Source organism: Labeo rohita, chromosome 3 (assembly GCF_022985175.1).
Source record: "Labeo rohita strain BAU-BD-2019 chromosome 3, IGBB_LRoh.1.0, whole genome shotgun sequence".
NCBI lineage: Eukaryota > Metazoa > Chordata > Actinopteri > Cypriniformes > Cyprinidae > Labeo > Labeo rohita.
Window position 1 is genome coordinate 24,035,327 of NC_066871.1, and position 16,770 is coordinate 24,052,096.

At 35.8% G+C, this 16,770-nt stretch overlaps 1 protein-coding gene across 3 annotated transcripts in view; it reads right to left on the reverse strand.

Moving 5' to 3' along the window:
• The window catches only part of znf385c (zinc finger protein 385C), a 118,319-nt gene that overhangs the window by 81,194 nt on the left and 20,355 nt on the right, over nt 1-16,770 (reverse strand). For all 3 annotated transcript variants that reach the window (XM_051097965.1, XM_051097947.1, XM_051097955.1), the window contains exon 2: nt 2,682-2,945. In XM_051097965.1, coding sequence (XP_050953922.1) covers nt 2,682-2,945 — 264 coding nt within the window. The remainder of the gene's footprint in view (nt 1-2,681; nt 2,946-16,770) is intronic.

Genomic DNA, 16,770 nt, shown 5'->3' on the forward strand with positions numbered 1-16,770 from the left:
ATCATGCTTAGACCACAGCAAAAACTGCATAAAATCTAGCTGGCTCCGAGACTGCGAGTGCCTGTACCCCGTTGCTGAAGGGGGCGTCGCCACGTCGAGCATTTCCATGGTGAACATGTTCGGTTGCTATGTAATTATGGTCTATTTGTATGAGAGCCTGCACCTGAAGTGGGTCTGACTGCTGCTCATATGATTGGCCGTGCATGCGTGTGTCTTTATGTGTAAGAATCAACAGCATGGAAGTTAGCTTTAATTTCACATTTGCATTACAAGAGAAGGAAAATTATGTTTGCGGGCCTGGGTTTCGAGTGTGTGGCATTTGCATGCACTTGCTGTCTGTGCAGGTTTACGCAGAGCTCTGTCTTTGTGTGACAGTTGTGTTACCGGATTTTTCTAGTGTTGTTTAAATAAATCGACAAATTCCACCTCCAATCACATGATTCTGTCTGACTCCACCCATTTCTGTGGAAATAACGCTGCACGACACAAAGCTGCCACCAGCTGCCTCTCTTTCTCTCCTGCAATTATCTCCAGGCCAACATGCAGACTTACAGCCCCGTCTTTACCGCCGTAACTACAACAATCAGCATCTCACGGGCCTCTCGCCTGCTCCTTCCTGACCTATCAGCTGGGCTTTAAAGCCGCATCACCATGGAAACATAAAAGCGAGTCGAGTCGAAATCACATATTAACTGCAGATGGACACAATGAGGTCTAAGGGTATGAATTACATGAAAATGCCTGTCAGACCCCTGCTGACAACATGAAGGTGGTGTGTTGATATGTCCTGTGGCACTGGCAAAGATACAGATTTGTGTAGAAATCGTTTCTACACATTTAAAACTAATATTAGGAAAAAATATTAGGTGACTAAAAAATCGACACAAAGCATTCAGAAAATACTGTGTGTGAAATGTTAAATAGCATGACATGATTTAGCCAAGTTGAACATGTTCCTGGATCAACTTCCTTTGTTGGTCCTGAAACAACATTGCTATCACAATCAAAGTGGAAACACTGTTCCATCCTGTACCCCTAATCTAAGGGGTTTTACAACTGAGGTAAAAAATAAAATAAAATAAAATAAAATAAAACGAAAAAGGAAATAAAATAAGACAAAATAAAATAAAATGAAATACAACTCAAAAGTTAAATTAAATAAAATAAAATAAAGTGAAATAAAACAAAAATAATATAAAATGAAAATAAATGAAATAAAATCAAATAAAATGAAAAAAAAAAAACTAAACAAAATTAAATAAAGCAAAATAAACAAAATCAAAAAATAAAACAAAATAAAATGAAATAAAATAAAATAGAACAAAATAAAATAAAATAAAATTAGACAAAATAAAATTGAATAAAACAAAATAAAATGAAATAGATAAATTAAAACGAGAAAAATAAAATAAATAAAATAAAATGACAATTAAACAAAATAAAACAAAATAATATAAAATGAAATAAAGCAAAATAAAATGAAATGAAATAACATAAAATAAACGAAATAAAATGAAATAAAATAAAGCGAAATATAACTAAATGAAATAAAATGAAAATAAATAAAATAAAACAAATTAAAACGAAATAAACAAAATAACATAAAATAAAACAAAATAAAATGAAATAAAATAACACAGAAAATGAACCAAAATAAAATAAAATTAAAGAAATAAACCAAAATAAAATGAAATAAAACAAAATAAATAAAAAAACTAAATAAAATGAAATAAAATGAAATGAAAAGAAATAAAATAAAATATAAAATAAAATACATATGAAATAAAATAAAATAAGATAAAATCAAATGAAATAAAATGAAATAAAATAAAATATGATGAAATTAAATAAAACAAAATAAAATAAAAATAAATAAAATAAAACAAGATAATATAAAATGAAATTAAATTAAATAAAATGAAATAAAATAAAAAAGAAATAAAATAATACGAAAAGAAAACAAATAAAATGAAATAAAATAAAAAGAAATAAAATGTAATGAAAAAAAATTAAAATAAATAAAATAAAATAACATAGCAAAATAAAAATAATAATAATAATAAAATAAATATATTTGATTGACAGCCATACTTTGAAACATTTTCTTCAGGTTAATACATCTAACAGTACCCTAATAGTAGGTAGAAAATCAGTGTCAGCTTAATAGAAACTAAATATTTTACAAATAACATTTTCCACAGTATAAGTGTCTGTGTGTCTGTGAGATCAAAAATTTAGGAAAGCTCCCTGCTCTAACCAGCCCTTGAAATCAGAGAGAAATGATGGCTGATGAAAACATAGTTGACCCAATCCCGGCTCTACATCTAAACCCACACCTAAAATCTGACTGGTTGATAGGAATGTTATCCTGCTTGGGTAAATCATGTTAAGCAACATGCACAAGAATATACAGTACACAGTGTGATTCACCCCATTAAAACATGTTCCCAGATACACATCATTTATTGTCTTGGAACCACTTTCTAGAAAGAAATCAGTAGCCTAAAACTCTCCCCAAAATCAGCAAGCACTGATTTGTTGCTAGACAAGCACTTCCAGAGCTGATAAAGGATGTTGATCCAAGAACATGCCTTATTTGGGTGGATAATGTTAAGCAAGAAGCTCCAGTTTTGGAGCTCCAATTATGACAGGAACACCAGAGAAAGACACACATATCATACCTGTGCTGCTGTTGTTTATGTGTTTGAGTCTTTTCTGGTGTGTTTTGCCATTGTAGTGTATCTGTGCTTGTGCTGCGGAGTTCAGCTGAATGTTGCACACTTCACAGAGTGTGTACGACCTGTGTTTGCGCTCCCGCTTCGGACGAGAGTTTATAGGCGGGGCGTCCTGTCTCGTAAACTCCACCCCGTCAGAAGACGCGCCCTCATGCCCAGTCGATCCAGTCAGCGACCCGTCTTCAACAGGACTCAATGGACGCTTCATTCCTAAAGAGAGCAGAAAAGTTTGAGGTTCTTTAAAGTTTATCTAAAATATTTTATGATTTCTACTGAGTTTAAAACAACCCAGCGATGGGTAAATGTTAAACATTTAACCCAACCGCTGGGTCTAAACAACGTAATCACTGGGTTTGTCCATATTTCACCCACCTTTATTTTATATTAATACTAGGGCCCTATGATTTCCGCAATGCGGAAAACCCGGACAGAATCGCGGAATCCAGTCATAAAAAGGGAATTTACTGAATAACGCGGAATGTCAAGTTTGGATGAATTAATCAAAAAATAGGCCATTACACATGAATCAAATTGCGATATGGACTAGTATCTCTAAATATTAAGTAAAAAGACTTAAATATTAATCGTTCATGTTGTGTGTCTCCGTGTGCGAATGGCGCAAATGCGCGGTTTCGTGTACTATACACAGACTCAAGTGCGCGACGCTCGCGCTGATTTCATTGCCGTCTCGCCAAATTAGAACATAAATACATAAACAACATTTCCAGAAATGCTCTGAAGTTTCTTCATGACCATTTTACAATTTCTTTTGAGAAAAACTATTGTCACATCACGTATACATACAGAAATGTAAAGGTATTCATGGTAACCCGTCAAAATAAAAGTTCAGTTTAACGTCAAGGCATACTATTGTTTTGTAGAATATAATATTACTACTATTATTTCTAAAATTGTTAAAAACGTATAAATTAAAATATTTCTTTCATGTTTACAGTTTAGTAGTAACTTTGTTTACCAAAACATGAAGTTTGTTTAATTTTCATTTGACTAAAAGATAAATTAAATTAATATTTTCTGCAAAACCAGAAAAATGAAAATATTGTAAAAATAAACTTTAATAAATTAAGTTGTTTTTATGCATGCAAATAATTAGACATGCTTAAACAGAATTTGGTAACAATAAAACAGAAGGTGAGGAAAAAAATATAAAACATTGCATAGGGCCCTAAACATAATTTTTGTTAAACTTTTAATAAATTGTTGTTAAATTGTATAAGTTTCATAATTTTTATTAATTAGACTTTTTGATTAATAAAATGTCATTTAACCATAAAAAAAAAAAAATTCAAACTTCATACTAATTACATTTTGAACTATTAATTTGTCACACTGAAGCAGTGTTATAAATGGTGAAAAAAGAAACATGTACACACACACACACACACACACACACACGTTTGTTTTTGTGAATTGTGGGGACTTTCCATAGACTTCTATAGTTTTTATACTGACCAAACGATATTGTCTATCTCCTAACCCAACCCTAACCCTAAACCTAGCCCTCACAGAAAACATGTTTGCATCGTTACACTTTCAGATAAACATCATTTACTATTTTTAATAATTTTTTAACATTGTGGAGACCGCAGGCTGGAACAAGTACACACACACACATACATTACCAAACGTTTGGGGTTGGTATGCTGTGTTAATGTTTTTAAGTGTTGGATTTAATTAAAAATACAGTAAAACAGTAATAGTATGACAGTAATGCTATTTTCCATCTTCAGGGTCACATGACCCTTTAGTAATTATTATATGCTGGTTTGGTGTTCAAAAAAAAATTCTAATTAATAAGAGAACAGCATTTATTTAACATAAAAACCAGTTTGGATCAATTGAATACATCCTTGCTGTGTGAAAGTATTCGTTTATTTCAAGGAGACCCCAATCCTGTGAACTGTAATGCATATATTATTTTAACAACTTCTTCTGTTCATCATTTTCTGACAATCTCTGGGGATTACAGCAGTGCTACTGACCTCCACTAGGGGGAGATATTCATTAACAATGCCCAGAATTTACAGAAATCCTGCATGTCTTTTAGTTAAATACAGTAATTTGTTATGTATTAAACTTTTTGATTTTGTTTGCATCTTAAAAACAATCTATAACAAAAGAAACAAAAAACAAACAAAAAAAAAAAAAACATATCTTGCGTGTAGCTCATGAATATCATTTTGTGCACCACTACCCTACTATCATAAACTCCATAATCTCTGGACTTGTCTGTCAAACACACACCTCACATGGACAAACATATACTGGAGGATTTCACACACGCACACAGGGCCCATTGATCCAGCGCCTCCTTCTCTAAACACCACTCCCTGACCACGGAGCACAAACACACATTTGTCTCTGCAGCCCAAACATACAGTACTGTAAACCCACCCCACCCAACTCATAACACTCTAACTATGATTGGTTAAACATTACAACTAAAATAAAATGCGAAAATAAGTAAATCAGTTAAAACACTCTTTCATTTCCACATCTGTTCAGATTAAGAAGCAAAGGTTGTGTAGATTTTGATGTAAAACTGAGTGAAATCGACAGTAATCAGTCCGTTGTATCATGATACTCCTTAGAAACTGCTGTACCATTAATGACTTTATACCTGATATTGTCAGCCCTTTGGGCTCTTAACTGCAGGGATCAACAATATGGATGGCCAGGGCCAGTAGACTGAACTCACTTACTATCAGGGTTGCCAGGTTTTCACAACAAACCTCCCAATTGTTACTCAAAACTTGCCCAAAACTAGCCCAATCACGTTTTGAGGGGGGTCAACCATTACAAATAGTGTTTGGCGGGGTAAAAGACATGTTTTTTGGTGGGGTTCCCCCTCTAAAATTCGCATTTTAGTGGGGCCACTTAAACCTGCGGGCATAAAAAAACCTGCAGCAACAGTTAAAGGAGAAGTTCATTTTCAGAACAAAAAATTACAGATCATTTACTCACCCTCTTGTCATCTAAGATGTTCATGTCTTTCTTTCTTCGGTTGATGAGAAATTATGTTTCTTGAGTAAAACATTTCAGGAATGTTCTCCATATAGTTTGAACTTCCAAAATGCAGTTTAAATGCAGCTTCAAATGGCTCTAAACAATCTCAGCCAAAGAAGAAGGGTCTTATGTAGCGAAACGATCTGTCTTTTTCAAAACAAATTGACAATTTATATGTTTTTTAACCTCAAATCCTCGTCTTGTCTCGTCTCTGTGACGCGCATGCGTAGTCTGTGTAAAATCCAGGTCAATACAGTTAGAGTATGTTGAAAAACTCCCGTCTTGTTTTCTTCTTCAACATCAAAATTGTCCTACATCGCTGTTTTACCTTATTTTTTGTAAAGGGTGTTTGATCTTCTTTGCATGTTCACTTTGTAAACACTGGGTCGGTATTTCTGCAGCGATGTAGGATGATTTTGATGTTGGGGAAGAAAAACGAGATGGGAGTTTTTCAAGATATGCTAAACTGTTTTGACCGTATTGAACAGAGTTCACGCAGACTTAGACAAGACAAGCACTTGAGGTTAAAACGTATATAAATTGCCAATTTGTTTTGAAAATGACGATCGTTTCGCTAGATAAGACCCTTCTTCCTCAGCTGGGATCATTTAGAGCCATTTGAAGCTGCATTTAAACTACATTTTGGAAGTTCAAACTTGGGGGCACCATAGAAGTCCACTATATGGAGATAATTCCCGAATTGTTTTCCTCAAGAAACACAATTTCTTATCGACTGAAAAAGAAAGATACAAACATCTTGGACGACAAGGGGGTGAGTAAATTATCTGTACATTTTTGTTCTGAAAGTGGACTTTTCCTTTAAAAGGAAAACCATGAACTTGGCAACACCACCTACTGTCCAAAGCTGCGTTGTGTAACATTTCCCTTTTATTGAGCACCTTTATGTGTTTCTATTATCTTGCAAACTTAAACATTTGGTTTTCTATGATAACTGAACACTGTTGTAAACTGGGCTAGTATAAAAATGTCACCAGGGTAACGTTATCTAAATCAAATATTGATAGAGACAAAGATAATGTTTGTTTTGTTGAAATTGCAAGATCGTAAATAAAAAGTGTTTTTTTTTTTTTGGTTACCATGTATGTTTTTACATGCATACTTTCTCTAAATATTGGATGAAAAAAAAATAAACAATGCCAATATTACAAAATATAACATTAAAAAGTGTATAAAACACTTGTTTTTCTAAAGAAACATTGTTCAACAGCAACACCAGCAGGTAAAGTTACAGCAGGAGTCTGCGTCTCTCGCCTCCCCTGAGCCCATTGAAAGGAAAGGAAGGAAAGGACGTGACATGTGGCCAAGTATGGTGACCCATACTCGGAATTTGTGCTCTGCATTTAACCCATCCAAGTGCACAAACACAGTAGTGAATAGTGAACAAACACGCACACACACACCGTGACCACACACCCGGAGCAGTGGGCAGCCATATTGCTATTGTAGGGTGCCCAGGGAGCAGTTAACTTAAAAGTTAACAATTAAAAAGAACCCCTAAACATAAGTTAACAAATATATAGTATAAATTATTATTACCATGAGTTATTATTTTGGAATAAATGTAAAATGCTTAAAAACACTAACTTGATGAGTATATATATTTATGTGTGTATAAATACATACACACACACACACACATACTACAGTGTAGTATAACAATAGTATACATAATAGTATAACAATATGTTGCTAAAAATAAAATACATAGAAAATGTTAGTAGGGCAAAAGTGTGAAAATCTACATGGGCATCCAGACCAGCTGGACAAACTTCTTATTGCTGAGCTGCTGTCACTGCTGGTCATGCTGACATCATGGAACAGTTTTAGTTTAGTTAAACAGTTTAGTCTTAGTTAAACATTTGAAAGGAGTCCTGAGGTCACCCTGACGTCTGGACACACAGCTGAAGGAGTGGCAACGGATCAAGGAGAGGGCTGTTAGAATCTCCTGCTTTGTGCTGCGCGTGTCTTGTTTCACGTCTTCTATTCACGCCTCCCCCATGAGAGCACATCAATCAGTGCTCGGATATCCTGCTGAAAGTCCCTCATACAGAGACGTGTGTATTTCTGTCACTCTTGCTCACACACGCAAACAAACAAATGCACAAACAGCAGGGCAGATTGTCAAGCTTTCCAAAAATAGTCTCCCGAAACAAGACATGACGTGGCCAACTTCTGAACACAGCACCCTCCACAGGTCAAGAGAATATAGCAGTCCTTCGGTTACTGATAGGACCAGTCTCAGTAAATATAGTAAAAATACTCTGATTATAAATAAATATATACATAAATAAAATTTTTTTTACTAAATGTATAATTTTAATTTAATTTAATTAGACAAACTCACAAAGTTTGCCAAGTTGCTCAGTCTCTTTTTCTTTTTCTGTCTTATTATTTTCAGTTCTTTTCTGATCTGACTTGTCATTCCAAACTCTGAAAGGTTCGTCTGACTTTCGGCACTTTTATTCCAGCCAAATTGAAGATAAGTGGTCATAAGTGGCGAAAGTGAAGATAAAATCAGCTCCAGAGTGCCACAGTAATATTTACTATCAGACACAATAAAGACATGTCAGTGAAAATACAACGTCTGCCAACAGTTTTAAACTCAATCTAGCAAATGGAAGCTACGGCAGTTGTGTGCATGACATCATTAGCCGGTGGCGTTGTGTGTTCGGATGAATCTATAATTGGCTGGCTGAGCTCTGGAGTGATGAGTCTTCTGTTGTTTTTCCACTAAAGTGATGTTCTGTCTGGTTTGGAGACAGAGCCCTGTGGAACACGATGAGTTGTGTGAACGGCTGACTGGATGCTCTCTCCCTAATAAGTTTGCTGTGGGCCGCTGGCATCACCAGTGGAGATGGGTGTGTTTGTGATGAAATATGTGTGTATTCAACTCTATTGGGACGAGTAGAAATTTGCGCTGCTTCATAGCTTTGCAACATTTGCTGTGTTTCATAACGTCCATGTTTAAATGACTTTCTGTATGATATGAGGGGTGTGTGAATTACTGTCTACAGTCTTTGAATTATCTTTATTAGTGGACTTTTCCCAAAAAGCCCTAATACCATCTTCCCATCTTTAAAATATCTTCCCTGCTAAAAATAATTCTTAAAGGAGTCTTTGGATGCTGATTTTCCACAAGTTAATATAATACTTTAGGGTCTTAATAAGAAGTCTATAGCATACTTTGGTTAAAATTTGTGTTGTAATGTAAAAACACTACAAACCCCTTTTTACCTTGTCAAAATCGTTTTCAACATTCAAATACTTGGCCAGTGCTTGTCCTCCACCTTCCCCAGCTCCACCTGTCTTCTACAGGGGGATTTCAAGTATGCAGGTTTTTTTTCATATATGTTGTAGGTGCAGCAGCAGTATTTCTTACATGTTCACAGCAGAATATTGACACATTAACACTGCCCTGTTTATTACCATTCTAAACTCGACAAGCATCGTCATGACAGAAATAACTGTATTTAACAAGGATGCATTATATTGTAAAAAAAAGTGACAATAAAGACATTTATAATGTTTCAAAATATTTATATTTCAAATGAAGGTTGTTCTATCATGACAACTCTTGGAACATTTAGCATGGTAATGGATATGACAATGTTAATGTATTTGGTCTTTGCATAACAGATCTTCTACGCTGCCGTTGGTTATTGCTGTTGTTGTAGATTATTGCTGCTGCTGCTGCAAAGCAAGTACAGGAACTTGCTACTGTCAATACATACAGTGAGTGATGTGAGTGTTTAAAGGGGTCACTGGATGCTAAGTTCACTTTTACATGTTGTTTGAACATTAATGTGTGTTGGCAGTGTATGTACAAATCTACCCTATAATGATAAAAATCCATGCAGTGGTTTTTAATTAATCTGTAAAAATAATATCCCCTTTTTCAAATCGAAAAACATTTAAATGATCAAAATTTTGAATAGCAATGATGTTTACATTTACTATATCTTTGATTAAGTAAATGCAGCATTGGTAAACATTAGAGACTTCTTTCAAAAACATCTAAAAACATCTTTTGAAGAGGAGTATTTTATGGAGGTTTTATGTTTTTAATTCAGAAGTGAAAAAAACATGATCAAGTCATTGTATGTATATACTGCATGTATTTTGAATGAAGAAAAAAACAGATGTCATCTCATTGAGCTATATGCAATCATTTCAAATTAATTTCAATTATATCTTTGTACTGAAAAACAGCACATAAAAGAGCGTGCATGATCCAGTGAGACAGTCAGTTCTGATTATGCTAACAGATGCTGTATAGATTATGGAGGTTTGTGAAGAGCACGATCTGTCCAGGTCTCCTGTCTCTGAGCTTTACAACACCACAGAACATCATTATAAATTCAGAATTATGCAGGTGAAGTCAAATCACAGCGGATGGCAAACTCACACTGAAGGAGACGGCCGGCTGATGGTATGCATTAGCATAACTAAACATCAACCTGCACAGCCACTCTTTTCTCTCTTTTTTTGCTCTCTCATTGACATCGACATTGCTTTCAAAAACAGTGCCAAAGAGATTGGACCATGCTTCACGCGTCTCAGTGATAAGTGAGCGTCCGTGAGATCGGGGAGAGGACGCCTGGGGACTGCTGAATCAAATGTGAGCATTATGAACTACAGATCACTAGGGAAAATGATCCAGAAAACCAACAGAGAGGTCAATTAACCTGCAAGAAATTACATTCAGAAGTAAACTAGGGTAGAAAAATGGTTATTCATCTCAAGAGAATGTGGCAGAAGGCATAATACTAGTGAACTGGCATCAGTGGAGCCTCTTTTTACCCGTTTTACTCTTTTAAAACCTACAGAGCAGGAATATGAGTAGCTGTGTAAATCAAGTGACACTAGCTATCATGCGCAGCCATAACAATCCAAAAAATGGGTATGTTTCTATGAAATAAGCCACTTTGCACAATCTACTAAGGGTGAAACTGTCAATACTTACTGTTGCACAGACAAAAATACACATTCACAATGGATGCAGGAAATTAAGATGTTATGCTATATTTTATACTATAACGAAGTTGCTGTTATAAAGTTGAGTGCAGTTTCTTTTGTTGTTCTAAGGGCTGCTAAAAGGCACAATGCTTTATGCGATTCTGGCGCTCTTTCAAACACCCACACACAATTACCTAATGCTTCACACACACAAACACACACACACTTAGCAGGTCAATCAGCTCTCTGACACCCGAGGTTGATGCACTGCATCATCAAATAAGTGTGTATGTGTTCAGTCAGAATATATATATGAGACACAAACACTCACACACTCAGCAGGCTGTTTTACCAAATGTATGCGCTGAAATTCAGATGGAGGAGGAGAATGAAATATGACAAAATTCTCTTATTCACAAACACAATCACATTCACACTTTGAAAGCAGGTCATTAACAGAAAAAAGCATTAAAACCATCATTACAGAGCCATTAACAAATTATAGTAGCCTTCAGAGCTGTGAGGAGCAAAAAGAACAGTGTTGTTTTGAAACTGATGGAGTCAAAAAAGCAGCTCAGTCGTGATGGACGCTGAATACAGAGCAACTTACATACACACAAAACTGATTACTACTGAATCTTGATACAACAAGATAGTACAAAGAAAATAATTTGTGATTACACTCTCTCTGTGTATGTGACTGCAGTTCTTAAAATGAAAAGAAAGAGAACAGTACTTTTCAGAAGGCGATTTCATTTTTTATTTGGCCTTATTTATTTTATTGAATTTGCTTATTTTAAAAAATTTAGATTTTTGACTTTTTTTTTGTTCATACACAAATGGTTTGGTTAATAACATTGTTTGAAATATATTTTTGGTTAACATACACACACACACAAAATCTACTTTGAAATTACGTAAGGGTGAGCAAATGATGACAATTTTTCATTTTTTGATTAACTATCCCTTTAAGGCAAAAGGCAAATCAGCTCATTATATCCAGCCCAATATTCAAATTGGTTTATTCTCACATTTTCACACTGAAATATAGCCTTAAAGCCTGAAACCCTGAAACATGCTTTATTGATAGCTATCAAGTGAATAATCCCATCTTTATACTGTACCTCAATGCCCCACAAGAGGAGCAGAGAGCCCCAAAAGAGCTTGACTTTTTAAGCAACGGGTGGCAATGTTTTGGAAAAATGCATCGCAGTGCATCAGTATATCTTGCTTCAAAGGTCACAGAAATAAGAGTGATGCTGTCACACATTCAATATAACATGACATTTGCATTAGAAACATTGCCTCTCTGAAGATTAGACAGTCTTGGTGGTGCCCAAATCCCAGCTGGCATTACAGTATAGAACAGGTTAAAAGAGGGAATTTTGGATGTGCTTTGGTCAAGAGAACTATGGCAAAAGTACAGTGTTATATAAACTGTCTCTGTTTTATCATTCTACATAGATTTGAGTGTGTTGAAAGTTCTGTTATAATGTGTTCATCACCTGTCTAATAAAATGCATAACATATTAAAGCATCTTTGGTGTTTACATGTTTTCTGCCACATAACACTGGAAACTGAGGGTGTATGACATCATTAGCAGGCAACGCAATGACACTGTTCGTTACACTAGTTAAATTCTTATTTCTCTGGATTTAAACATTCTTAGAAACATTTGGGATAATGTAAGTACACAAGTCAACAAAATATATGACACTGTTCTTGTGGTTCTTGGATATTTAATAAAAAAATCTTACATATTGTACCTAAAAAACTTCTCTGCAGAGAAAGAGCCCTGTAATATGTCATGCATCTCCTCTTTGCAGATAGCTATAAAATATAGAATAGTATTTTAATTTTTTTGTGAGCTAGTCCTTTAAAGGGGTAGTTCACCCAAAAATAAAAATTAGCCCATTATTTACTCACCCTCCACGCATCCTAGGTGTACTGTAAATGACTTCCTTCTTTCAGACAAAGGCAATCAGAGTTATATTAAAAATTATCCTGCCACTTCCTATAGCTTTATCATGGCAATAGGGTGTTTCTCCTCATCAGTCCAAAACAAGTCCAATAAAGTGCATCCATCCATAATAAAAAGTGCCTCACATGGCTCCAGGAGGTGAATAAAGGCCTCCTGTTGTGAATCCATGTGTTTTTGTAAGAAAAATATCCATATTTAAAACATAATAATCACTTTAATCTAGCTTGCACCAACTGGTCGTACATGGAAGCAGCTATGGGCACAGGACGTCGGCTTTGCATACGCACCGGTGACTCTCACGAAAACCAACGTTTGTTTACAGAAGCAAAGGAAGCTTTCTTTACTTTAGCAAAGGAAAACCAGTCTCCTCTTGGTTTATATCGAAATCCTCATTTTTTTTTTACAAATACTCATTTTGTACTTCTAATTCGTGACCGGAGCCGTGTTTACCTCTCTCCATGGTGCGTTCACGTTCGTCACTTCTGACTGGTGCATGCGCAATGCTGACATCCTACATCATCCGCCCTGAGCTGCTTCTGTGTATGACCAGTTGGAGCAAGCTAGATTAAAGGGATTATAACGTTGTAAATATGGGTATTTTTCTTCCAAAACGCATCGATTCACTACAGGAGGCCTTTATTCACCCCCCGGAGCTGTGTGAGGCAGATTTTATTATGGATGGATGCGCTTTATTGGATTTGTTTTGAACTGATGAAGAGAAAAATGCACCCATGCCATTCTAATGCCTGGAAGTGCCAGGATAATTTTTTATATATTGAATATAATATTGCATTCCTCTGAAAGAAGGAAGTCATATAAACCTAGGATGCCTGGACGGTGAGTAAATAATGGGTTAATTTTCATTTTTGGGTGAAATATGCCTTTAAGTTCCAATTTGTCTACAATCAAAAGAAATTTAAATATGACCTCAAACATTTCACATTAATTTTTTTTCAGTACCAAATTATCTAAGCTATGCAATCTTAAAATCAATAAACTTATACCACATGAAAGGAAAGTTTCTCTGAGGGGATCTATGAAGCAATCTTATTGAGATACATCATGTAACTAACAACATAGACAGACTAAATAAATAAAAATCAAAATGTAAACAGTTTGTGGGTGTCAGGTTTAGGGTTTGAGGATGAAAATATCATTAGCTTTGAACAAAAATAATAGAAGTCAATGGAAAATCCCCACTGTGACAGAAAAATAAATGTGTGTGTGTTAGCGTGTAAAATAAAAAAAGAGAAACAGAGTAGGAGGAAGGGAGGGGGAGAGAAAATGATGCTCTATCTCCATTAAGTGCAGGGATTTGAATGGATTTGGTAGCTGGCCACCTCCATTCCAGCACAACCAGACTAGTTTCATAATATAATCATCAAACACTGTACTACACTTACTCAGCAGCAGCATTCCGGGTAGACTTTTACCATCAGTTGAATTTGTGAGCTCAAGGAATGCTTTTTAAAAATGTCTCCTTACACGCTGGCATGGTGTGAGTTGCTTGGATAGTGAGGTGGGCTATTTGCAGCTGCACACACATTTAAACACAGCAAAGCCTTTCCAAAGCAAACAAGTAAGTTGATTCGATGTCACTAACACTAAGGGCAAACTGAAGCGGCCTTTTGAATAACCCCTCTCACTCCTTCCATCTGTACATGTGTGTGTGTGTGTGTGCGTGGAGGGCAGGAGGGTTAGATTAAACAACAGAGGGCTTAGTGTGTAACTAAAAACGTTTTCCATCACATTTGTACTCACTTTAGCCCTAATCCATCCTGATTACCCTGTCAATCATGACGAAAATACACCTGCCACGTTACGACACACACAAACACACACTCAGACTGATCGAATGATAGATGCATACTGCTATGCACTTAATAAATCAAGCTGGACTATATCATTTCATTGGCTGACTAACACAAACATACACTGTAGGCATGGGTAAGCGATAAAGACAGATGGTTGTTGATCTTCCTGTTTGCCATTATCGTTCATAGTGGCACATTTCGAATAAACTTTATTTAAAGCCTTTATGGATGCAGCGCGGCTTAAAGCTCAGAGACCAAACACACATTCCAGGAATGACCGGCCACATTTCCAGGCACGGGTTAACCACAGCGCCACTTGATCATCGCACCCCGTCATGAGCCCCTGTCATCTCTTAAATAGCTGTCTGTTTATTTTATGTGCATTAAGACTTATTAAGCAAACACGGCATGCCAACATACAGATCTTTCATGACATTCTGGGTCACAGAGTTCACTCTCATTAGAATACATCAGCTTAGAAACACTGAAAGGTGTTGATTTGAATTTGACTGGTTACTCAGGGGGGGCTCTGACTTGTAGGCCACAGCCTGTGCAATGCAGCAGTAAATATACAAACAACACCAAGAAACAAAGCTGAATGCATTTCAAACACAAGCACTAATGTGGGGCTGTGTGAAAGAGAATGAATAGCACAACTGCACACATTTACACAGAACTCGCTCAGCTACAGAGGTGTGATTGTGAGTGGTATACCGGGAGTTCATTCTGAAAAAATGACTTGACTGCACAAATATGCATCACTAAAAACACCCCTGTGTGTGTGTGTGTGTGTGAAGGTTCGGAAGAGGTTATTGGGTATAAACCCAGCTTGTACTGTGCTAAGCTCACCAGCTGACAGGCTGAATAGGGGCAACTCTCTCTTCACTTCAGTACAACTTCATCTTTTTATCCATCTATCTGTCATCCATCTACTCGCACATCCATCTGTCTGCCCATCCATCCATCCATCCATCCATCCATCTGGCTGTTTTACCATCTTTTAATCCATCTATCCATCTGTCTATCAATCCATATATCAAACTATCCAACTTTTTAGCCATCTATCAAAACACCTATTCATCCATGTATATATCCATCCATCCATCTGTTTAGTCATCTATCAGTACATCTGTTCATCTGTTCATCCATCCATCCATCTATGCAAATGTCTGTTTAGTCATCTATCTATCCATTTATTTATCAATCAATCTATCCATCCATCTACCTAACAGTCCATCTATCCATCCATCCATCCATCCCTCTATTTAGTCATTTGTCAATACTATTAATTCATCCATCCATACATCCATCCATGCATGCATCCAAATGTCTGTTTAGTCATCTATTTAGCCATTTATTTTTCCATCCATCCATCTTATCATCTGTCCATCCATATACCTAACAGTCCATCCATCCATCCATCCATCCAAGTCATCAATGTCATCATTCATGGCAAATGTATGTTTAGTCATCTATTTAGCATTTATTTTTCATCCATCCATTTATTCTGTCCATCCATATACCCAACAGTCCAAATGTATGTTTAGTCATCTATTTATCCATTTTTTTCCATTCATCCATCGATCCATCTACCTAACAGTCCATCCATTCATCCATCATCCCTCTACTTAGTCATCTGCCAATACATGTATTCATCCATCATCCATCCTAATGTCTGTTTAGTCATCTATCCATCCATTTATTTTTCCATTCATTCATCCATCTATCCATCCAAGTCATCTTCCAAAACATATATTCATCCATCCATCCATCCAAATGTATCTATTTATCCAGTTATTTTTCCATCCATCCATCCATCCATCCATCCATCCATCCATCCATCCATCCAGTCATTCATCCATCCATCCAAATGTCTGTTTAGTCATCTACTTAGCCATTTATTTTTCCATCCATCCATCTAATCATCTGTCCATTCATCTACCTAACAGTCCATCAATCCATCAATCCATCCATCAAGCATCTATTTATCATCTATTTATCCATTTATTTATTTTTTCCATTCATCCATCAATCCATCTACTTAACAGTCCATCCATCCGTCAACCATTTAGTCATCTATCCATCCATTTAGTTTTTTCATTCATCAATCCATCCATCCATCCATCCTAATGTCTGTTTAGTCATCTATCCATCCACAATTTTTCCATCCATTTATCCAGCCAAGTCATCTTCCAATACATCTATTCATCCATTTATACATCCATCCATGTATCA